At 35.6% G+C, this 21,933-nt stretch overlaps 4 protein-coding genes, 2 non-coding genes and 1 pseudogene across 9 annotated transcripts; 3 read left to right on the forward strand and 4 right to left on the reverse strand.

Annotated features, from left to right (window-relative positions):
- Positions 1–3,648: 3,648 nt before the first annotated feature.
- Positions 3,649–6,883, forward strand: LOC147507840 (zinc finger BED domain-containing protein RICESLEEPER 2-like). Of its 2 annotated transcripts, XM_086600499.1 has the most exons (3): positions 3,653–3,784; positions 4,646–6,698; positions 6,805–6,883. In XM_086600499.1, exon 2 carries the CDS (start codon positions 4,665–4,667, stop codon positions 6,687–6,689), a length of 2,025 nt encoding a protein of 674 aa, XP_086456625.1. In that variant the 5' UTR covers positions 3,653–3,784; positions 4,646–4,664; the 3' UTR covers positions 6,690–6,698; positions 6,805–6,883. The 2 variants fall into 2 exon arrangements, with proteins under 2 accessions (XP_086456626.1, XP_086456625.1); XM_086600500.1 differs by having other exon boundaries at positions 3,649–3,784; positions 4,646–6,883.
- A 430-nt stretch (positions 6,884–7,313) lies between these two features.
- On the reverse strand, positions 7,314–10,903 carry DIN10 (Raffinose synthase family protein). The gene is made up of 7 exons (XM_086600498.1): positions 10,737–10,903; positions 10,581–10,626; positions 10,270–10,502; positions 8,862–9,953; positions 8,456–8,665; positions 8,202–8,336; positions 7,314–8,119 (listed from the first exon to the last, which is right to left on the reverse strand). Exons 3-7 carry the CDS (start codon positions 10,458–10,460, stop codon positions 7,429–7,431), a joined length of 2,319 nt encoding a protein of 772 aa, XP_086456624.1. The 5' UTR covers positions 10,461–10,502; positions 10,581–10,626; positions 10,737–10,903; the 3' UTR covers positions 7,314–7,428.
- Positions 10,904–11,251: 348 nt separating this feature from the next.
- On the reverse strand, positions 11,252–16,137 carry LOC147507842 (protection of telomeres protein 1b-like). Of its 2 annotated transcripts, none has more exons than XM_086600502.1 (10): positions 15,967–16,137; positions 14,692–14,828; positions 14,119–14,308; positions 13,784–13,851; positions 13,601–13,689; positions 13,107–13,382; positions 12,946–13,022; positions 12,668–12,726; positions 12,080–12,238; positions 11,252–11,652 (listed from the first exon to the last, which is right to left on the reverse strand). In XM_086600502.1, exons 1-10 carry the CDS (start codon positions 16,088–16,090, stop codon positions 11,605–11,607), a joined length of 1,227 nt encoding a protein of 408 aa, XP_086456628.1. In that variant the 5' UTR covers positions 16,091–16,137; the 3' UTR covers positions 11,252–11,604. The 2 variants fall into 2 exon arrangements, with proteins under 2 accessions (XP_086456628.1, XP_086456627.1); XM_086600501.1 differs by having other exon boundaries at positions 11,252–11,728; positions 15,967–16,136.
- Positions 15,572–15,668, reverse strand: LOC147507843 (small nucleolar RNA snoR113). The gene has a single exon (XR_015219699.1). It is a non-coding gene; the product is annotated as a small nucleolar RNA snoR113 (small nucleolar RNA).
- LOC147507844 (small nucleolar RNA snoR113) lies at positions 15,800–15,905 on the reverse strand. Its single transcript, XR_015219698.1, has one exon. It is a non-coding gene; the product is annotated as a small nucleolar RNA snoR113 (small nucleolar RNA).
- A 750-nt stretch (positions 16,138–16,887) lies between the features above and the next one.
- On the forward strand, positions 16,888–18,749 carry LOC147507845 (protein FAR1-RELATED SEQUENCE 5-like). Its single transcript, XM_086596512.1, has 2 exons — positions 16,888–16,903; positions 17,887–18,749. The coding sequence occupies exons 1-2, from the start codon at positions 16,888–16,890 to the stop codon at positions 18,747–18,749; spliced, it is 879 nt and encodes a 292-aa protein (XP_086452638.1).
- A 348-nt stretch (positions 18,750–19,097) lies between these two features.
- On the forward strand, positions 19,098–21,876 carry LOC147507846 (protein FAR1-RELATED SEQUENCE 9-like; annotated as a pseudogene). Its single transcript, XR_015216249.1, has 7 exons — positions 19,098–20,192; positions 20,285–20,343; positions 20,604–20,683; positions 20,884–21,167; positions 21,302–21,373; positions 21,450–21,503; positions 21,564–21,876. The product of XR_015216249.1 is annotated as a protein FAR1-RELATED SEQUENCE 9-like (transcript).
- The last annotated feature ends 57 nt before the right edge of the window (positions 21,877–21,933 follow it).

Here is a 21,933-nt window from a genome sequence, read left to right on the forward strand (position 1 = left end):
GTAAAACTTTTGGGTGATGATACCAGAAGTCTAGGGCTCGAATTCCGCTAGCATCAAAGAGTTACTGATCTCATTTAAAACAGGCTTACCAATAAAAAAATAAAATAAAAAATAAAACAAATTACTCAACAGAGAAACTAAAAACTAACGTCTAGTTTAAGTGGACAGGTGTCATAAAATTTGCAACAGTTACAAAGATTATAGAAGAGTCAGACTCTTACAAGTAGGTGAAGTAACTAGTCACTATATTTTGTCTCTTATTAATTTAAAGGGGCAGAACGATAGTAATTCTATACTTTTTAATTATCTTGGAAATTTATACATTTTTTAATTTGTTAGTTATTTTCGTCCAATATTCTAATTTTTGAAGAAAAAACAAAACGGGTCGAAATAATAGTATAGGTTTGAAATCTCAAAATTATGTCTTAATATGTTGGAATTCTTGCAAAAATTATCTTTTGTGGAAGCTATTGGAATTTCGGCAATTCCCGAACTATTGATGTGCTGGCCATATCAACACTTGGATTCAAATTGGCGTATATTAGTTTTAGGGCTATCAACAGGCCGGACTTGAATAATATTCACTTATATGTCTAGGTCCTAGCCCAAATTATATTCACATTTATTTAGAAGGTCCGGTCATGCCCACATTATTGGATTCAGGCCTGGCCTAGGTCCGATAAGATTGCATGGAAATAGTTAATTTTTTTGTAATTTTTCTAAAAAAAAATGAAATTGAGCACAGCAAAAGTCAAACTCATGCTTTATGTACACTACATCACTAATCCACCAAGCCTCAAACTTTTTATGTATACTAATAGTTGAAAATGTACTAGTATTTAATTTACAAACTAACAAAACTACTTTCGTTTTCAGACTGGGCCGTTATCGGTTCGGACAAGGGTATGTCTAGAACTAGCCCAATAATTTTATCGGACAATATTTAAGATCTAAGTCTCTATTTTATTGGTTCATATTCAATCGGGTTTGGGCCTGGCCCAGTCCATTATTGACAACCCTAATTAGTTTGAACCTTTTGGACTTAAAGTGGATTGGGTTTGGACCATACTATTTGTTCTGTTGGACCAGACTATACATCTTTGAGCCGAAACCCAATAATCTTCTCTTACACGTCTGTACTGTAGAAGACACCAACCATGCGTCTATGCTTTCGGATGAATAACATGAAAAGGACTCCCAAAGGCAGCAACAAAGTAACATACTATGATTGCATACTGCACCTGGATTCTGTAAGACTGTAACAACAAATTAAAATTCTAGTCGTCCAAACATAATTACAGCTGGTGAAAGGTAAAAGGATATGGACGCCCAGAGGATATACGCCATCCATGTGAAATTTAGAATTCCATGTGATCCATTGTAGTACATGTCCCAGAATTGTAGTACTGTATCCAAATTGGAGTTTGGCCTCCCATCTTTGAAACAGATAAACGGAAACATGAGGACTGCGTACTGACTGGAGCCTAAACCGACTCGTCTAGGGCTGTAAGCTTATCACACTATCACAGTAAAACTCCTTTTTACAAGTTTTTGTTCTTTTAATAATAATAATAATAATAATTGAAATGACATTCTTCCACTATTGAATTTAGATTTTGTGTTTAGTTGGAAATTAAAGATTTTGGACTCAGTCATTGTTCACTTGTAAGTCTTAGGATTTAGAAATACGGCTACATTGTATTCATTAGGTTAAAAACGAGTCTGAACTAACTATCAATTTAGTGATCCAACTTTGTCGACTTTTTCCGATTTAGTGAGCAAACTTTTTTTTTCATTTAATTTGGTGATTATGTCAATTTGAATTTAACAGACGTCAAAATTCTTCTTATGAGGCAATAATATTTATCAATTTAAATGAGTTGGAAATAACATATAACATTTCTAAATCCAGATAAACACAAATAAAGTCAAAATGATAAAAAAAAAATCCAAACAAAGTCCCAATCTATAGAAAATTTTGGACTTGGCCCAATTATTGGCAGATCTAATAATAATAAACTAAGCCCAAACTAGTGAGTTTGTTTCACACATTTTCCACTGAGTTAACCGAGTTATCTCATTCTCTTCCTCAAGGATGCATGAATCATGATTCTTCATCGAAAAAACCTAAATCAGTAAAGTGCTAACTGCAATACCCAAACACAATCTCTATCGTGGATAAGAAGATTTCCCAGCAGATATATGAACGACACCACTAACCGGTTCGATTGTTGGCGAATTGCCAAAACCCGATGGTATAATTTTGTGAATCTAGACATCTTTAAAATTTACCTTTATACATGTGGGATCCAAGAAATCAGATCCAAAAACAATAAAAGTTCAATAACTACAGCCCATAGGTTCTATTTCATTACAAAACATTTACAAGAATAATGAGTTTAATAGTTTATCCTTATTGATTCCTTTGTAGGTTTTTGGCTCAATTGTTAGAGCAAGTCCAATGGGGGGCTCTATGGGCTGCTAAAGGCAAATATAGCACCTCAACCACAAAAATGTCATTCCAATGGGGCTGCTAAAAGGGGAAGGAGGCAAAAACCCAGACTAGTAGCTGCTATAATAAGTTTGGGAGATGGACGGCATAGTTTCTGTCGTGTGTTAAATTTCGACGGCAGAAACTGTGTCGTCCGTCCAAAAAAAATTCAACTTAAGTTACAAAATAATAGATGAATAGCAGAAACTATGTCATCCGTATCATTTAGCACTTCAAAACAGAAAATACAATTGGATTGGTTTTTTTTATTTTGGGGTGCCAAGCTAAAAGGCCTATGTGACACCTTTTAGCAACCCAATTTAGCAGCTTTCCATTGGACTTGCTCTTAGACGCAAAAGTGAAGAACTATCTAAAGACATGAGAGAACCACGGTAACTTTTTAGTTGGGTTTACATGTCATTATCTACTTCATTTTAAGAAAAAAAATTATCAAAGCCACGTATTGGTAGCTTTATTGAAAATAATAATAATTATAACTTAATTAATTTGGTGGGAAAGGAAAATGGCCAGGCGGTTGTAGAATTTTAAAAAAAAAAAAAATCACCAATGGGCTAGTGAGATAAGTATTTTAGTGATTGAAAACTGAAATAGATTTGAATCTTGAAGTCTTGTGTTAAGTTTATGAGAACGGGTGTGTTAAGTCTCTTCTCGTTCTTATATTCGAGGATTCGATTATAGATTTATAGATAAATGATAAAACCTTTAGTCTTGGCTTATTTGTGAGAATACTACTTGCTTGCACTATCATGTATGCCGCACAGACCCAAAAGGCCTTTGTTGATAATAAATTAAAGACGTAGCAAAACCAAATTTATTGAACAAGTCACAAAATGAAGTTTCCCACTTATAAAAAAGGGACTAAAACTTATTATTATTTTTATTTTTCACGCACAAGAATTTAATTGGAATTTTTTTTGCTTTAGCTTATCCATCTTGCTAATGTAAATACTAAATATAACCAAATCACGAGCGGTTCGTATTGTTTATCCCAATTAGAAAGTCGGATGTCTGACATTTATACACGACAGCCTTAACAAAAACCCTCCAATCACAAGTTGACAGCCAAACCCTCGTAAAAACTGGGCTTTGAAAGTAATCCTCCAAAATAAAAATAAGTCGGTTCTCCAAGTTTCCATATATAAAGAAAGAAGTCCACTATATAAAAAGTCCAAAAGCCCATCTCTTCAAACCCCTCTCTTACTCTCTCTCCTAAAACCCTAGTGTTTTCAGCGTTCCACAGTCTTCCTTCTCCAACGGAAATCATCTTTTAAGGTATCAACTTTCTCTTTCGTTGTTTTTTTTATTAGTAGAACATTGATTTGTTGTATTTTATTGTAAAGAATCAGTCTTTATTTGTTTTTTTTGTTTTATTTTTCAAAAGATGGATATCCCATTAGTTGTATTATCATTGTCCTAATGTCTGACATATTTAAATTGAGGAGCCTTTGGCATGGGCAAGGGATAAACAGTTGAAGTACAGATTCGTTTCGCTTCTTGTGGACTTAAGGGGAGTAGGTTGTGGCCAAGAGGGCTAGGGGCATCTAACTGACGGCCACGTTCACTGGCAAATACGAATCTCATACTCTCATTACGTATTGCGATTAGTATGATCTGGTATTGGTTCATAATGGGGAGAGTGAATTACCTGTTTGGTTCCGTATGGAACAATGGAAACTCAACTAGTTTAGATCTTTCGGAGTTAAGGAAGTAAAAATTTCAGCAATATTGTGGGATTGGAATATGGTGCCATCACCATGAAAGAGGAATTATGCCTTCAATGTTATCAAGGACTTATTTGTATACCGCCTTAGTTGGTTTCTTTTATTCTATTTTAGAGTTGTTGTTTTTTTTCTTTTTTATTGTTATAGTCTCTGGCACATATACAACTTATGATAGCTTTCATACTACTCTGAAAGTAGCACAATTGAGGGAGTATGGCCCGTTTTTATAACCACAATTTTGATATCTTTCAGTGCATAAGAAGCTATTTAGCTAGAATCTTCTCTTTTCTTTCTTATATGGTTAGGTTTGTATATGCAATTTTAATTTGATTTTGAAACTACTCTCTATTCATGCAGTTTTTCTTTGTAGATTTTGCAAGTAATGACCTTTATGATATTTCCTTTTAAGCAGGAATTGGAATTTTGTTTGGATGATGACCGTTACGACGAGCAACGAACCAGACACTCCAGAAGTGGAACCAAACAAGCGTAGAAGGAAGAAGTCAATAGTCTGGGAACATTTCACAGTGGAAGATGTTGGTTCTGGATGTACCAGGGCTTGCTGTAAGCAGTGCAAACAAACATTTGCATACAGTACAGGCACAAAGCTCTCAGGGACGAGCCACCTAAAACGGCACATTGGGTTGGGGATCTGCCTGGCAAGCCGCCGAAAAGAGAAGAATCAACTTAGATCTTCATCCACTGGAAGTGCTGGGACAGGGAATGTTACATATCCTCCAAGAAGACAAAGTAATGGATCTTATTGGTCTGTCAACGCTCCATTTGATCAGGAACTTTGCCGCCATGAGATTGCTAAGATGATTATCATGCATGATTATCCACTACATATGGTAGGACATCCAGCTTTTATATCTTTTGTAAAGTCACTCCAACCTACGTTCAATTTGGTGGACTGTGACACTGTCCAAGGGGATTGTATGGCAATCTATCATAAGGAGAAGCAGGAGTTATCAGCGATTTTGAGTGGAATTTCTGGACGAATCAGCCTATCTGTGGACTTGTGGACTTCAAGTGAAACCCTAGTGTATGTTATTCTCACTGGTCATTTCATCAACAGTGGATGGAAGTTGCATAGACGGATTCTCAGTGTGGTGATGGTACCATTTCCACATAGTGAAGATGCTCTTAATCATGCAGTTGGAATTTGCCTTAGTGACTGGGGCTTGGAGAACAAGTTGTTTTCTCTAACTTTTAATAAGAGTATCTTTGGAAACAACACTGGGAGTCTTAGAGCCTACCTCTCTGTCAAGAACCCACTTACGCTAAAAAGTCAGTTACTAATTGAACATTGCTACGCCCAAGTTTTAAGCAGCATTGCACAAGATGCATTAGGACTAATGGAGGGAACAGTTAGCAAAGTGCGTGAGAGCATAAAGTATGTAAAGACATCGCGGACTCGTGAAGAGAAGTTTTTAGAACTCAAACATAAACTTCAAGTCCCAAGCACAAAGTGTCTATTTCTCGATGACCAGACAGAATGGAATACAACCTATCTTATGTTGGTGGCTTCAACGGAATTAAAGGAAGTATTTTCTTGCTTGGATACAGCTGATCTCGAGTACAAGCTGACCCTAACCATGGATGATTGGAAGCAGATTGAGACTCTATGTATGTACTTGAAATTTTTGTATGATGCAGCCAATGTCCTGACAAGTACAAGACACCCAACTGCCGATCTGTTCTTTCATGAAGTGTGGAAAATCCAGTTAGAACTCATCTGTGGAGCCACAAGCCAGGATCCCTTAATTTTCAACCTCACTAATACCCTCCGAGAAAAGTTTGATACATATTGGAAAGACTGCAGCCTCATTTTAGCAATTGCTGTGGTTTTAAATCCACAATTTAAGATGAAGATTGTGGACTTCAGCTTCTCAAAGATCTATGGAGATGAAGCTAACTCATATCTCAAAATGGTTGACGAAGGGATTCACGAACTCTTTTCTGAGTATATTGTACAGTTTCTTCCACTGACATCTTTTTTAGAAGAAGCGAGCATCAACAATATCAAGATTGAAGAAGCATTTGAGCTCTCCTCTGACGGAACCGTACCCTCTAATGATCATTTTTTTGACTCTGATATCTTTATCGCTGAGTTGTCCAGTTCTGACCAGACAAGGTCAGAATTGGATCAGTACCTGGAAGAACCTGTGGTTCCTTTTACAGAGGATTTTGACATTTTGAGTTGGTGGAATCTGAACAGCTTCAAGTTCCCTTCGTTGTCAAAGATGGCTTGCGATATTTTGTCCACTCCAGTATCAGCAGTTGCCCCAGAGTCTCTCTTCAGTACTAGTGGCAGAGTACTCAATCCCAATTGGAGTTCTCTCCAACCTGAAACAGTGCAGGCCCTTGTATGTTCCAAGGATTGGCTTCAATATGGCTCAGTTGAGCGCGAGACCCAAAGTTCACTTGTAAAAATGGAAATTTCAATTTTGTGATAGTGTTAGGTTAGTATTATTCGTTGCCTTTTTACTTGTTAGTTCAAGTTTTGGCTGTTAATCATGTAGAAAATTAAGAATAAAACTATGAGGAGATTTTGTTGGTTATTTGTAGGTGACAGACTGACAGTATGACCTGGTACTGTACGTGAGATGGTATCCATGGAATCAACTCAAGCAAAATTTTGACTTCATTGCAAGCCTGAACAAACTTTAATTTTTAATCTTGTGATTGACATGAACAGATGTTGAACTTCCTAAATCATCTGGAGTTTAGCATTGATTATCTATTATAAGAGTGCATTAGCATTCAATTGAAGAAAGGGAAAGAAGTTTGAAGAAACTCCTGCTAGTATTGGTTGTTTGAATGTTTGCAGTTCGTGTCTGATGGACTTGCAAACTTCTATAAGAGATTATAAACTCAGCCCGAGTGGGTTGCTTGTGACTTGTAGGTAGTAGGTAGTGTTTGAAAAGTATAGATGGTTAATGGTGGGAGTATGGGACATGGTATCAGGTTAAGATAGACCTTGAGTTCTGAAGCTGAAAATGCATGCTATTAGAGAGTCTCAAGACTGATTCAGGGAGTTCATACATTGCTGGGAACAAAGTAAAACAGCAAAACAGTTCATACGAATTTAGGCTATTATTAACTAAGAAAAATAATCCCCCAAGAACAGTGACTAGTCCCAATAATTTGTGTCCCCCATCTGACAATTTTTAATCGTTAGGGTATAGCAACCTAAAAGTGGATCTCAACAGCATGAATATCTTTACTCTCTTCCTTCCGTTGATTTAATCTCAAAGTCAACAGTCCACACGAAGAATCATAGTTGAAATCTATTGTCGCTGATCCTTCTATGCACTGCCTCGGCTTAACTGAAGAGTATGCACCAAACCTTCCACATCCCTTGATTTCCATTAATACCACGCCCACTGCATTGGAGCTACCATTCCCAAATGGCTGTAGAGAAATACCATCTGTTTCCCTAATACAGCCATTTCCCAATTCTGAGAGAGAAGTGTTGCATTTAATCTCATACCTTAGCCCTTTGATTGCTCCACCTGAGTTATACATATCTATCAACCCTAAAGGTGCAAATCTAATCCTAGGTGTCACAACCTTGATCGGAGATACAGTAAATATTTCATGCTCAAGGATCTTTAGTGATACAGGCAAAACTGCATTGTTGGGGAGGATAACCAATTCACCATTTTGATGGCCATACACAGCGCAGTCCCCTTTCCAATCAGGTTCAGTTGCAGCTTCAGAAATGAGGTGAACGTCTCTGCCCCTCACAGCACCTGTAAGGGCCTCAGTTTGGGTTTCATGGAACATATTCTTCTTCTCTACATTGCTCCATGCTGCGCCTTGGCAGTTGTAAACACCAATGACCCCGGTGTACTTGTTCATGTTCCATATCTTCAGTAAACTGCTAAACACAAGTATGTTAGAACAAATAGAAAGACACTTTCATTTATGCATTGAATTTTTTTCACTAGTGAATATTTCACCTAACACCATCGCGAGTAGGGTCTGAAAACAGGCAATCTTTAGTAGGACGTCCAGGAAGTCGAGCTCGTAAAATTGAACCATCAGGTAGGACCAGTTTTCTTAGTATCTCAAAGTTATGCTTCCCAGGTGCATCACTGCTCAACAAATGACGACATTAGCTAGTGGGAATATAGAGAGTGGAATTGATTACAATATTAATTAATTATGTGGGCGGGTTACTGACAGAGCTTTGACACTTGAAAAGAATTGGTACCTGACATAAACAGGCCCACCGCTGATCGCCCTTGCTGAAGCATGATACTCTGCCACTGGATGGAGAGAATGGAACATGTCCCAGTCTGGCTGCATGAATTCTCCAAGGAAGATACTGTTGTATGACACTGATGCTAAGTGGATGGTGTGTGATACAGGATCACGTGGATAAAAGTCATCTGATGCCCTCACAATTGCCGTCTGTTTTGAGCTGTTCACAAAGTTCAGCAAGAACACTATCAAAATGTGAGTTATGTTAATATCCAACTGGATTATGTATCCTAGATATGCTATAAAGCTGCATAGATAAACTAATCTCTAAGCAGATTTTATACAGAGAGTATGTCCATACCATATTTAAGTAGGCTTCTTTAAAAATGAAGAAGGGAGAAAGAAATGATATTTACCAGTAGACTGAATCAGTATTATGGCTCATGCAAGCAATGATACCATTATCAGGAAAATTCTTAGCAACAGATGCATCAAGAGCTTGGTGATACTGTCTAGTTAGCTGAACCCTCCCACCTAAATTTTCACCCAGAGTTTCTAAAACACACTGCACATCCACTTTAACTCCATCCACACCAGCTGAAGCCAAGTACTCATGTAACTGATTGTAAAATTTGTAAACCTTCTTTGGACTCACCAAGCCCAATCCCTGCACCGCCAGTGGATCCATCTTCCAATTTGGTTCATTTATCAGCACTCCTTTTGACACCGTTGGAAATTTCATGGACGACTCATATTCCTCCAAACCCGGTTGTACCCCACCCCAGTAACCGGTAATTGCATGCCACACATAGACGTATTTCAGTCCATATTTCACCTTTGCTACATCCACTATACTCTTAATCCCCACAGTAGGATTTTCCTTCCTCTTAAACTTATCATTTTCTTCGACCCCAGTCAACCTAAGCAATGGCTCGGATTTATTGCCTTTTTTATTTTCTTCTGTGTCTGGACCAACTGATTGCCATCCATCATCAATGATCACAAACTTTGGTGGTACACCACCAGATGAAAGACTCTTTAAACCATCTTCAACACCTTCTTGGGTGACATTCTGGTAGAAAGCGTCCCATGTGCACCAACCAAAATAGTCAACAATCTTAGGCAATTTCTTCTCAAAACGTTGATGGAATGATCTTAAATGAACCTTAACAGCTGTCATTGCATCAGTGATTGTAGCGAATGGATCAGAACCAGAGTTGATGAAGAGAGAATGCGTGAAAGAAGAAGCTTTGGTTTCGATATCTCCACTTTCAAAACAAAGCTCAAGCTCATTGTTCTCTGAATTGCCTTGAAGACAAGATCGAAATGGACCTTCAATCAAAGGTAGGAAGACAGTGTAGATTGTTTCATTGGATTCACCTTCTTCTTCAATATTCGACTCAAATAGAAGAAATTGAGTTTCTAGAGGGATATCCTGTCCTTGATTTCCCATTTTCTGCGCCATCCACCATAGTTTAAAGCGAAAGCAAGCAAGAAATCGAACATTTCTGCAGAAAATATAAAATACATCTATCAAAATTTAACAAGTTCGTAGAAAAACTAAAGTTTTAGAAAATGTGCTTGATATTTAATATTTAACGTTTTTGCTGAAAAAATGAACACCAATAACCAATTGTTAGAATCACAGTAGATTAAAAAAAACTAAAACATAAAGTTTAGTTAGCACTAGAATACAAACAGCTTTCCCTACAAATTAAGGCCCAATCTTAAAATAAATAAATAAAATGAAGAAAGACAGAAACACTGAAATGAAACCATGCTAAGACATATAGGTTCATTAACTTGTAAGATTGATTTGGTTACCTGAGGGTGCCAAGAGAAACAACATGTCTACTATTGCTCTCACCAAACTGAGCACCAATAAAAACACCATCAACCGGTCCAGAAGTAGCAGCAGAAGTCGATATCACATTATCCCCTACACCGGAAAGTAAAACCCGATCCTTTGCGACAATTTTCCCATCCGAAATCCTCACTGTTGGTGTAATGGTCATCTCTTTCTCCTTTTCTTTAAAAAATGAGTCTACCCTACTTCCCTATTGATCCCAAAGATAACATTTTTAACAAAATAACACAGTACAGATTCAAATAATAAAAAAAAACAAAAAACTTGCCTTATTAGTAGTAGCTTGTAGTGGAAGAAGTTTGTTAGAAGGAAACCTGCAAAACAAACAACATGGAAAACCCAAGTTGAAAACATGTTAATATGTAAACCACAATAATATAAAACAACAATTACAATGCGAAGAAAGGAAATGTGAAATGAATACCAGAAAAAGAGAGTTTTTTTAGCTTGTTTGGTGAATAAAAAGAATGAGAGAATGAAGAAGCGTTCAATGAGAAAAATGAAGTTTGAGAGTTCCAATTTATAGCCGTTACTTTAGATTCCCAGTACGTTAAATTCTCCATTACTCTCTCTGTGTGTGATGAATTGAATAAGCTTTTTTGTGTTTGTTGTTCTTGTTTAAGTAAACGGAATTTAACGGAATGTTTTAAAATTTCGGTTACTTTTTGACGAGAAACTTTAACTGACACGTTGGATCTACGTCTTATCCAATCAAAAGTTCGTTGGTGATAGTGACGGTTTGTGACTTGGATCCACGTTGGCTAGTGGCGTTTTCGTGTCTTGACTGTTAATGTAATTGGACCCACGTGCAAAATCATTGGATTGTATTGGATTTATTGGTGGTTTACGCGTGGCACCAGGTTGTTTTTTGTTTGAACCTGTTAATCAACTCAAAATACAGAATTCTGAATACTGTTTCCACACGTTTAACAAGCCCAGTTCAAAAACAAAGATAGTCATTGTCATTACATTCTTCATTAGTTACAAAATGTCTTCTCGGTGTAATACAACTTTACAAGTTTGTAACATAATTGGCTTCCAGGCTGCTTTCTCAATAAATTAAACAAGAGATTAAACAAAACCACTTACGTGAAAGAAACTCTTCATAATACAATGACTTAATAATAATTACAAAATACACAGCTAGGATTCGAAGTTACTTCGAAGTTGCCAGCCTACAAAAAGGAATGCATCCAGCAGAAATCTTTAAACTCTTTACGCCACAAGCCTGGTGTCAAATATCCTGTATTTCCTACTTGACCAAGGATCACTTTCATCAAGACAATAAGATTTTAAACAAAGCTGGACCCATGGCGGGTTTCTGGGAGCATCCAAATCTTCTGCGCAAATTCCAAGAAGTTTGTTGCGCATGCCAGTCAGCACATCCAAAGACGGGTAACCACCGAAAAATATTTCCTACAATGGATCAAGTCTATGAAGTGAAATGGATAATAACAATCAAAGTCTTTTTCTATATATTGCATCATGTTATGATCCTTCCTCCTACAGTTTAAGCTTCAGTGTGCTCAAGTTTTGTTTCATGCACGGTAACTACCGACAGTGCAAATGATATTTTCAACTCTTATTTGTTGACAATGAAAGAGAGAAAGTTCATATGAGTTGATTTGCTTTTATAACTAACAATATGATTACAGAAGTTGTGGAGAAAACATTATAGGTAGGTTCAACCCCTCCACCTTGGCATAGATAATCTGGATTCATACAAAGAACAAATATAGGCAGAACACAAAAAAAATATGAACTTACCCCGTCTTCAGCATATATAAGAGTGTGTATTCTTGCAGTGGGGTCCTCGAGGGTCAGCCTCACCCTATATAAAGGATTCCCTTTAGCTGAAAGGAAATCATCAGCATACCAGGGACACATCGCCACAACCCGAACAACACATTTGAATTTGGATGTTACCTAAAAAAACAGAACTGTGTTTAACTTATGCATAAACATATTGAACAAAGACAACACAAACTTGTTTACAGTAGTTCTCATTAATCTAAAATATACATCAGCTCTAGTGTCGGACATAAGATACTGAACTATCGATATCACAAACTTTCATCGTATCTTAGATGATAAGTTGAAAACTGTGCCATGATTGGAACCACTGAAAGTATTAATCAATAACCATCACATAATTACAAATCAAAGATAAAGACAATATTAATGAGATAACTTAAAATTTACAGCCACCAAATGATATAGGCAGAAAAAAGATGAATTTCAACTCCTTCAAAAATAAAATTATCACTGAAACTTTAGAAAAATATGTCCAAGGATACGCAGACTATCATGTCTATCTGCTCTTTCTGAACACCATATTGTAGACATGAAACGGACCTTTGAGTGGGTAAGAACATCCGTCAATGTTGTGAATGGGACATCTTCATGATCTGTCTCTGAAAAAGAAAAGCTGTACATATTAAATAGTGCATTATACAAATAATTATTAAGACTAGATAAACTATGATACAAACAGATTAACAAAAAAAACAAAAAAACTATGATACAAACATGTGCCATCGCTTAAATATGGTAAATAAGAAACCATAGAGAAGTCAACACATTCACATGCAGGAGATTGATAGGTAAATTTGTAATGTTGCTAGTGTAATTACCTGTTATGTGAGAAGGCCAAGGAAAAGCTGAAGAGGGCATGCGATCCCACTTAGTAAGTAAGCGTTCCTCATAACGCCTGATCCATACATATCAGTTAGTTGGTATACTGCAATAGACTGATATGTTAAAAAGTGACATTCAGTGAAAAGTAATAATATACCTCAAACAACATGTCACAATGCTGTCCTCATCCGACAAAATTCGGATCTTAGTGGAAGGTTTAAAAACACCAAACCACAATCCTGACCGCTCTTCACACTCTATGTTCAGAAATTTTACCCATCCGCATGGTAACTGAAGCGCAAGTTTCTCACTAGTTTTATCAACTATCACCCTCAAGATAGTCCCTACACTTGGAAATTCACATAAAACAGCTCTTGGCAGAGGTGTTGGCTCCAATTGCAAAGGAAGTGGGTTCTTTAGTTCATCCTTTAGCCTGTGATACCATAAGTAGTGTTCATTCTTTTCCATTCATAGATGGCATCTATTACCAAAACTAATTAATGTGGTAAAATCACTCTTGCCTCAAATGAACAGTAAAAACTGATTAATTGAAGACAAGTTTGACAGTGCTTCCTTGTTCAGGGACAGCTTATTTCAGATCCCTAGCGAGGAAAATGAACAAACAATAAAACAGAGCTGTACCATACTCACTTTGTTCGGCAACTTAATGGGGGAGCATCAGTTCCATCCCACAAAAAGAGCATCCACGCATCTTTAGAAACTTCACAAACTCTAAGAACCTTTTCACGGGCAGGATGTAGATAAGTTAGCTTCTTTGAAATGCTTCCATTTCATGTGACTCTAAGGTAGTTCATATATAGTGTGACAAGTTACCTTACACACTAAGTCAAAGCACTTCTTTTCCCTAAGTGCACTTAAGGGTTGATAGAATTCACTTGTACCTAACACGCATATTAAACAGGTTCAAGCTTTGACTAAAAAATAGTTGTAAGCAAAGGAGAACAAAAACAACATGGCTTATGGTACAATACACTTATTTATTAGGATAATGAAGCATATAACGTAGTGGAGAAACCTTTTCAGTGGAGATACACTTTTTGTTTGCTTTTAAGTGTTGTCTTTTCACTAATATAACTTCCTTCTTCTTTTTCGTAGTGTAATAACTGGACATGAACACCTGATACACCTGAATTAATAACTTAAACCACCTGAATTAAGTTGGAAGTTGAAAAGCCACGTTCTTAGAGAAGCTATGAAATCCATATCGAGGTCTTTAAGGAAGTAGCTTGATGAAGATTGATACGGGATGAAGCTTTTACTACATTTTCCTTCATAAAGGGCAAATGTAGACACCTTTTTGTTGAAATGAGCATTAACTTTTCCATTATGAGATTGAATCTGCAAATATCGTATGAACCCAATCAAAATACTTTAATTACTCTGAGAAAATATCAAAAGAAAAACAAATATGGCTTCTCCCTACATATTGGAAAAAATAATAATAATAAAAAAAAAAAAAACATAGCAAAAACTAATATACATGACTATGCTCATTTTCCATTATCATATCAATTCCAACAAAAACCATTACCAATTACCATCCATCTTTCATATCATGATACACTAATTTGCCATCCCATGTATATCAGAGAACAAATAGGTATCAAATTACTTGTAGCGGTAATTTCCAATTCGAATACAATCTTTTACGACATGCAATAAATGTTTCGTTAGAAAGCATAAGGGAAAATATTTTATTTCAAGAGCATATCAGTGATCACCACAATTCGAGAAAAACGAATTATATCTCCGGCTGACTTGACACGAGGCAGTTTATCCAAGCTCTCAGTGAAAACATTAACCAAGAGACCGTAACTTTGAGATGATTCATCCATAATTTTCAGAGTGCAGAAATAATCTGCAAAAACAAGTTCAAGAGTCAAAGTTCAAAGAAAGCATTGACATGAAAGCAAGTGATGTTATTGCTCTATAGACTACATAAGACCCATTTGTTCACAGTGCCTTCACTCAACCACTCATGCAAGCTTACTCGTATCAAAACGTTTGTTTATGTTATATGATATTCATCTTACAGTGATAGTGCTCATATAAGGGAACTGTTACAATGGTTCAGGTGACTATTGCTGACAAGGTCAAAAGGTTGAAGATATTCACCTGAAAATGCCGTCAACTTTCTCAAAAAACAGAGAAAAAAAAATGTGTTGACATATTAATATTAGTAATTGCATTTCCAACATAATGTTCCAAGTTACCATAAACATTTTGAATCTTAAACAAATCCTTTGGCTTGTGACTTAAAATTGTTATGCTCTTTTTTCACTAATGTGTTTACTGTTTCACTTGAGGCTGTTTAACTTTCAATGGTAGACCTCATAAATTAGCAGGGCAGCAGACCCAAGAAGATTCACCACACTGCTTGGAGATCAAACCCAAACCATTGGCTTGCATGGTAAGACTAAGTAGATTTAGATAGAAGGAACAATTAAACCAATTACAAATTGTATACCAACAAGCCAGAAAATTATTTTTCCTTTGTTTCCCTTCTTGATTTAACAGTACAAAATGTGAATACTAGATCGAGCCATGTTGTCAGAGGCAAAGCAAAGGAAAGTCATTTGATTCCCACTAGAATGTTCTCAACTGGCTCAGAAACACCTTATGATTATTGACGGCATCCTACTACCATTAGATGTAAATCCAAAGCAGCTGTAAGACCGGCCTTTTATCATCACTGCCAACAAAAACATTCTGTAGGTGGACTAACGTTCAAACTAATAGAGCTAGATGTCGTGGCAGTCCCATTTTTAAATGCAAGCATATTAAATTATTAAGAAACTAAAATACAGTGAGTATTAGTATGATCTCAAACTGGCTCAGAAAACACCTTTAAGATTAATGACGTCATCCTACTACCCAATTGGATTTTAAATCCAAGGCAGCTGTAAGACCGGCCTTTTTTTAATCATCACAGCCAATGAGAACATTTTAAATTAATTATTAAAAAAAAAAAAAAAAAAAAAAGGGGGATTAGTTACCGGTTCCTCTGCTCTTCTCTGGAAGTCCGTACTCAACAACGACGCCAACCATATTAACCTTTTGATTGATACAAGATATTGCATCATTTATTGATAGATATAAGTAGTTCTCTTTCTTCCTCATTTTGAAACCCTAAGAAATGTTTTATTTTTATTTTTATTTTATGTGACCTAAAAATAGTTTTTCTGTTTCCCGCCCTTTTTCTTGATCCCGCCCATTTCTTTTGGCCCATTGGGCCAGAATATACAAATATGATCAATTCTAAATCATTAATTATTCTAGTCCAATGAAAGCCCAGACAATGTTCTTACGAAAAGAAAACGCACGGGTAAATATCGACTATATCTATACATGTGGAATTCCAAAAATTGAAATTTTGATATTTGTCTCTCTCCCATTAAAAAAACATTACGCTATTATGTGTTACAACACACTCACACCCAAAGACAACTAGCAAAATGTTTGGTTGTGATACAGAAAATGGAGCAAAATATTTGAAATTGTCTTCATTTATTTAGGCATACGAAATTCACCATAAAAAAATAAAAAAATATAGGCATACAAAATATCCAAAAAATTAGTTTAAGAGAGTCGGTTAAAAGTTGTTTGGACTCCAAAGCCATAGGCATAATGTTTTTAGTTTCTACACCAAAACCGTAATTTGATACGTGTTAACCCATTTTCTACATCAATTGACAAAAATATCTTATTTTAATTATTTACACCTATTGAACAACTATATTTCCTCTCCCATAATCTCTAAAATTTCATAAATTTTAAAATGCATTTGAAAGTAAACATTTAGTTTAATATTGCACTTTAACTAAACATTTTAAAATTCATTAAGTTATTTTGATTTTATAATGCATTTTAAAATATTATAATTCATTTATAACCAACCACCTACTTTGCATTTAAAAATGGCATATAATGCGTGTATCACAAATTAAACATGTCGACACTAGACCATAAGCCTAAACCCTAAACCTCTACACATTAAATCCTAAATCCCTGTAAACTATACCCTAAAAATAAACTTTAGACCCCAATAGACTAGACCCTAAGCCTAAACCCTAACAACCTTTAGACACTAAACATTAAATGCATAAACCCAAAACCTCGAGACACTAAACCATAAACCCCTACAAACTAGACCCTAAGCCTGAACCCTAAAAACCTCTAAACATTAAACCCTAAATCAACTCATTGCATTTAATAGTAGTTGGTCATAACTACTAAATAATAAAATACATTTTGTGTATGCACTTTAAAATGCATATCATTATACATATACGTTTTAAAATGCATTAGTATTTTAAAAATAAATTTACTACGTTGGTGGTTTATATTTGTGCATATACATTTAAAAATACAAAACAGGTGGTTATAATTGAATTATATATATTTTTGGCAACTGATAAGGATAGATCATTCTCTCCTTGAATTAGTGCGCACTTTGTTTATAGCCGTCCAAATGGACAACTCATACCCGGATGGGATTTAGAACTAAAAAGACATGTGACGAGGCAAACCCAACAAAATAGAGTAGGCAAACCCAAAAAAACAAAGAGGAAAAAAACTTATCTTCTCACCTTATTTGCTGAACAATCATTCGAAATCCTTGGGTTTTGTTTTCTAGTGTCCTTCCTTACAAGACATTCTTATATGGAATTCGATTTTCTATCGGTAACTCGTTCCCAACTTCATATTTTTTATGTAAAAGTATAGAAATAGATTTTTTGGTTTTAATCCTATTTATTGCTATATAACATATCATTTAATGGAACCGCCAAACCAATACAATATTGATTTTGGTTTTGATAACATTAAAGGGAATGAATGAAGAGTTTTTACTGACCCAAATCAATTTGAAGAGATTTATGAGGATGATAATTACAATTGTGAATATTTTGATGAAGCCAAGGATGGTGTTGCTGAAAATAATATAAATGGGTCTCAAACTGTTGAAATAGAAGAGGGAGATTATGAAGATAAAGCGGATAAATTATGTCCTTGTGCTGGCATGGAATTTGATTCACCAGATGAAGCATATAATTATTACAACAATTATGCAAGACGGATTGGATTCAGCGTTAGGAGGTACTCGACTTCTAAACCTCAACTCACAAAAGAAATTAATGCACGCTCGTACTGTTGTTCGCTCCAAGGTTTTAGCAATTCTTCAAAACCGTTTGAAGAAAGGCAGAAAAATAGATTCAATTCAAGAACAGGATGCAAGGCGATAATGTACACTCGAACAAAAGATGGCAAAACTTGGATTGTCTCTCGAGTTATCGAAGAACACAATCATCCACTTGTAACTCCGACCAAAAGACACAAGTTGAGGTATTCAAGGAAGATACCGGAAGAGCAAGAATGTGTGCTTCAGAACATGCAGTTAGCTAGAATCAAAACAAATCTTATGATACAATACATGGGAACTGAAGCTGGAGGAAGCCGTAATGTTGGCTACATCGAAAGAGATGCCATAAACCTTTTCGGTAAAATTCAGAGACATGAGCTTTTAGTGGGAGATGCACAGTATGTTATTGAGTTCTTCGAGCATCAAGAAGTGGATAATCCATCATTCTTTCACTATATCCAAATTGATTCAGCTGGACAGACTATGAATTTTTTTTGGGCTAATGCGCAATCAATGATGGATTATCATTATTTTGGGGATGTTGTTTGTTTTGATCCTACATATGGGACAAATAGATATGGCATGCCATTTATACCAATTGTCGGCATCAATCATCATTTCCAAACAATAATATTTTGAGGTGCGTTGCTTTACAATGAATGCGAGGAGTCATTTGAATGGGTTATGAAAGCATGGATGAGGTCAATGAATGGTAAGCAACCAAGATTGATTCTTACCGATCAAGAATCAACAATTGGTGGAGCAATAGAAAAAGGTGTTACTAGGTACACGCCATCGCTTTTGTACATGACATATTACTAGAAATGCAAAGACAAATTTGTCACATGTGATTAATTCAAAAGAAGGCTTTTGGGGTGACTTCATGTATTGTTTGTATGGGAACGAGATCGTTGAAAAGTTTGAGCTAAGTTAAAAGAGATGATTGAAAGGTATGACTTAGAAGGGAACAAGTGGTTAGCGAGGCTTTATGAAAAACGACAAAAGTGGGAATCTGTTTATGCTCGTGACATATTTTGTGTGGCCATGTACACAACCCAACGCAGTGAAAGTATAAATGCATACTTTGATGGTTACTTGAAAAGAAATTTGCCCTTGTCGACATTTATGAAACAATATGAAATGGCTGTCATTGTTAGAAAGGAGGCTGAAAATGATGAGGACTATGAAACCAATTATACGAAGCGTGCTTTGAGATTTTCAATGGAAATTGAGAAGGAAGCAGCAGAAATTTACACAAGATAAATATTTACAAGGTTTCAAGATCAGTTACATGAAAGTTTTTCGTATCGTCAAAGAAAAGTTGAGGACGTTGGGACAAGGTCCACATTTCATGTGTGGAGATTGGGCCATGAAAACACTTTCCGAACGGTAAGTTTTGACTGTGAAGACAATAGTGCCACTTGTAGTTATCTATTGTATGAATTTGTTGGTTACTTGTGTAGGCATGTTTTGAAGGTTTTTGTTGTTATGGATGTTTTGCACCTTCCTCATCAATATATATTAAAGAGATGGACTAGGGATGCAAAGTCTGAATCAGTTATAAGCAAAGAGGGATGGGAGATAGTAGCTAATTGTCATAGAGCTAATACAAACATATTTAGTAGCCTTTGTTTTGAAGTTGTTAATATCGCTACTAAAGGTGCTACGTCTATTGAAGTTTACAAGGTAGCAATGTCGGGTTTCCATCAAGTATTAAAGGAAGTTGAGTCTACAATGAAAAATATGAGAATCAGTTCTCTAAATCATATTGAAAGTGGACTTAATGATAGTCAGAAATGTTTAAAGAGCTGTATGGACAAAGCAAAGCCACTAGTTGATCCACCCATTTTGAATCACAAGGGGCGACCAAAAAAAATACCATCATGGCAAGACAAGAACAAAAAGAGCTCTAAGCCAGACGCAAAATCATAGTAAATTATAGTCATTCATAACTCTGTATTTGTTGAACTCATTACTATATATATGCTAAATCTTGTGTTGTTGGCTTGTGCAGCCAATAATCTTCAGTTGCAATATCCACTGATATGTCTAACATTAGCCAAGGAAAGAAAAGGAAAAGAGGTATGAGCAACTCAATACGACAAGTAAAACCGTCATGTGTGTTCATGTTTGACTCATGTCCAATTAATTGTATTTACTTGTTTTTGTTTCAGGCCAAAATGTTGAAGCTTGTGCTATGAAGACTAATCTCGAGCCCGATAATTCTAGTCAGGTAATGATAACCATGGGAATGCTATTAGTTAAAATGTGTTATATTAAATTTTATCTCCATAATAACTAAGATGTGGGACTAAATACTCATATTTTTTTGTGATAAAATATGTTTTTTCTTTATAAATACCTCTTTTTGACTTCCCAAATGAAATTTATTTTGTTTTTCATATACCTTCTTTTTAATTTTGTTAAATTATCTTTTTGACTAGTAATTTTTGCTTGATTTGTGGGTATCATGAATGAATACAATTAATCCAGCTTTACGGAGACCAAAGCATTTTGATTGGGAAGTAGAAGTTTCAACACCTAATGAAGAAGAGCACTTACAAATCCTCATGGTAGGTATTTGCCTTCCATAAAAGAGAAAAAAGATGGGTGGGCCTGGAAAAACTTTTTAGATATTAAATGATATGTAGGAGCTACTTAAGAATTTGTCAATAATATTGATTTTGAATCATTGGCCAATGGGAATTAGTTGTGTCTGGATGACACTTTCTTTTCTAAACTGTAGTTCCTATTTGCATTTGAATTGGTTCAGCTATATTCAAAGAAGCTTCCTTTGGATCCCCATGTCAACCTACAAGCTATAGTTGCATCTTGCAATGGATATGTTGGGGCTGATCTAGAAGCTTTATGTCGGGAGGCTGCAATGTTTGCAGCCAGGAGATCTGGTGATATGATTAAAGATGGTGTTATATTCTGCTTAACAATGGAAGACTGGAAGCATGCAGGATATGTGGTTGGTCCAAGCATGACAAGAGGTGTTTTGTGGAGATTCCTAAGGTGTCATGGGAAGATATAGGAGGATTACATGATTTAAAGGTTAGTATTCTTTTATTGGTTGGTTGAAATTATTCAAATAATGATATTTTTATGTAAATAATAAAATAGAAAATGTTTACTTCATCTTACTCATGTTTACAAACTAATCTTGTTTTTTGTGCCAAATTTTGCAGGGTCTTGGTGAAAGTAATGTGCAACAATCACCAATTGTTAGCCAAAGCTATCCAACTCAAACTTTCAATCAGGTAAGCACTAAAAATCTTGCTTTGTTAATATTACTCAAGTTGTCTTAATTATTATTATTATTTTTTTATGTTGTAGGAATCAACAACAACCTATGGGAGCACCTTCATTGATCTTAATGAGCCCATTCAAGTAATGCAATCAACTGCCCTTAGCATTTCTTATTAATTTCATAACAACCTCATTTTGCAGGTTTACAGAATATGAAGGCATATGGAAGCAAATGGTATGGACTCAGTTCTTTTGGTTTTTTGAAGATTAAAGCGCTTATCGGGACGATGGTCTTCAATTTTTTGTACATGGATCGCCATCAATATTTTTGCGCATATTCTATTTTGTGTGTGATGGAAGCAATAGTTGTATAGGTGGGCGTTGCTCTATTTTATTTGAGATGTTTTTGCTTTTGTACATAAGACATAGCGAACATGGTGTAAACAAATACACACGATGGGAACATATCCATAGAATTCTTAATCTATGGTATTTATTTTGTTCTTAAGAAATATTGTTAGTATTGTTGGAAACTCTCTATTTTGATGGTTGGGAAAAGTAGCGTTCTAAT

Source organism: Coptis chinensis, chromosome 3 (assembly GCF_015680905.1).
Source record: "Coptis chinensis isolate HL-2020 chromosome 3, ASM1568090v1, whole genome shotgun sequence".
In the NCBI taxonomy this organism is placed as follows: Eukaryota; Viridiplantae; Streptophyta; class Magnoliopsida; order Ranunculales; family Ranunculaceae; genus Coptis; species Coptis chinensis.

Excerpts from the sequence above, each read along its gene's own strand:
- DIN10 (XM_086600498.1), bottom strand. The coding sequence starts at position 10,460 with ATGACCATTACACCAACAGTGAGGATTTCGGATGGGAAAATTGTCGCA. Across the intron at positions 8,337-8,455 it reads GGTGGGCCTGTTTATGTCAG|TGATGCACCTGGGAAGCATA; the intron begins GTACCAATTCTT and ends TTTGTTGAGCAG. Across the intron at positions 8,120-8,201 it reads CCTACTCGCGATGGTGTTAG|TTTACTGAAGATATGGAACA; the intron begins GTGAAATATTCA and ends TGTGTTTAGCAG.
- LOC147507840 (XM_086600500.1), top strand. The coding sequence starts at position 4,665 with ATGATGACCGTTACGACGAGCAACGAACCAGACACTCCAGAAGTGGAA.
- LOC147507842 (XM_086600501.1), bottom strand. The coding sequence starts at position 16,090 with ATGAGGAAGAAAGAGAACTACTTATATCTATCAATAAATGATGCAATA. Across the intron at positions 14,829-15,966 it reads AGAGAAGAGCAGAGGAACCG|ATTATTTCTGCACTCTGAAA; the intron begins GTAACTAATCCC and ends TTGTTTTTGCAG. Across the intron at positions 13,852-14,118 it reads CAACTTCCAACTTAATTCAG|GTACAAGTGAATTCTATCAA; the intron begins GTGGTTTAAGTT and ends TATGCGTGTTAG.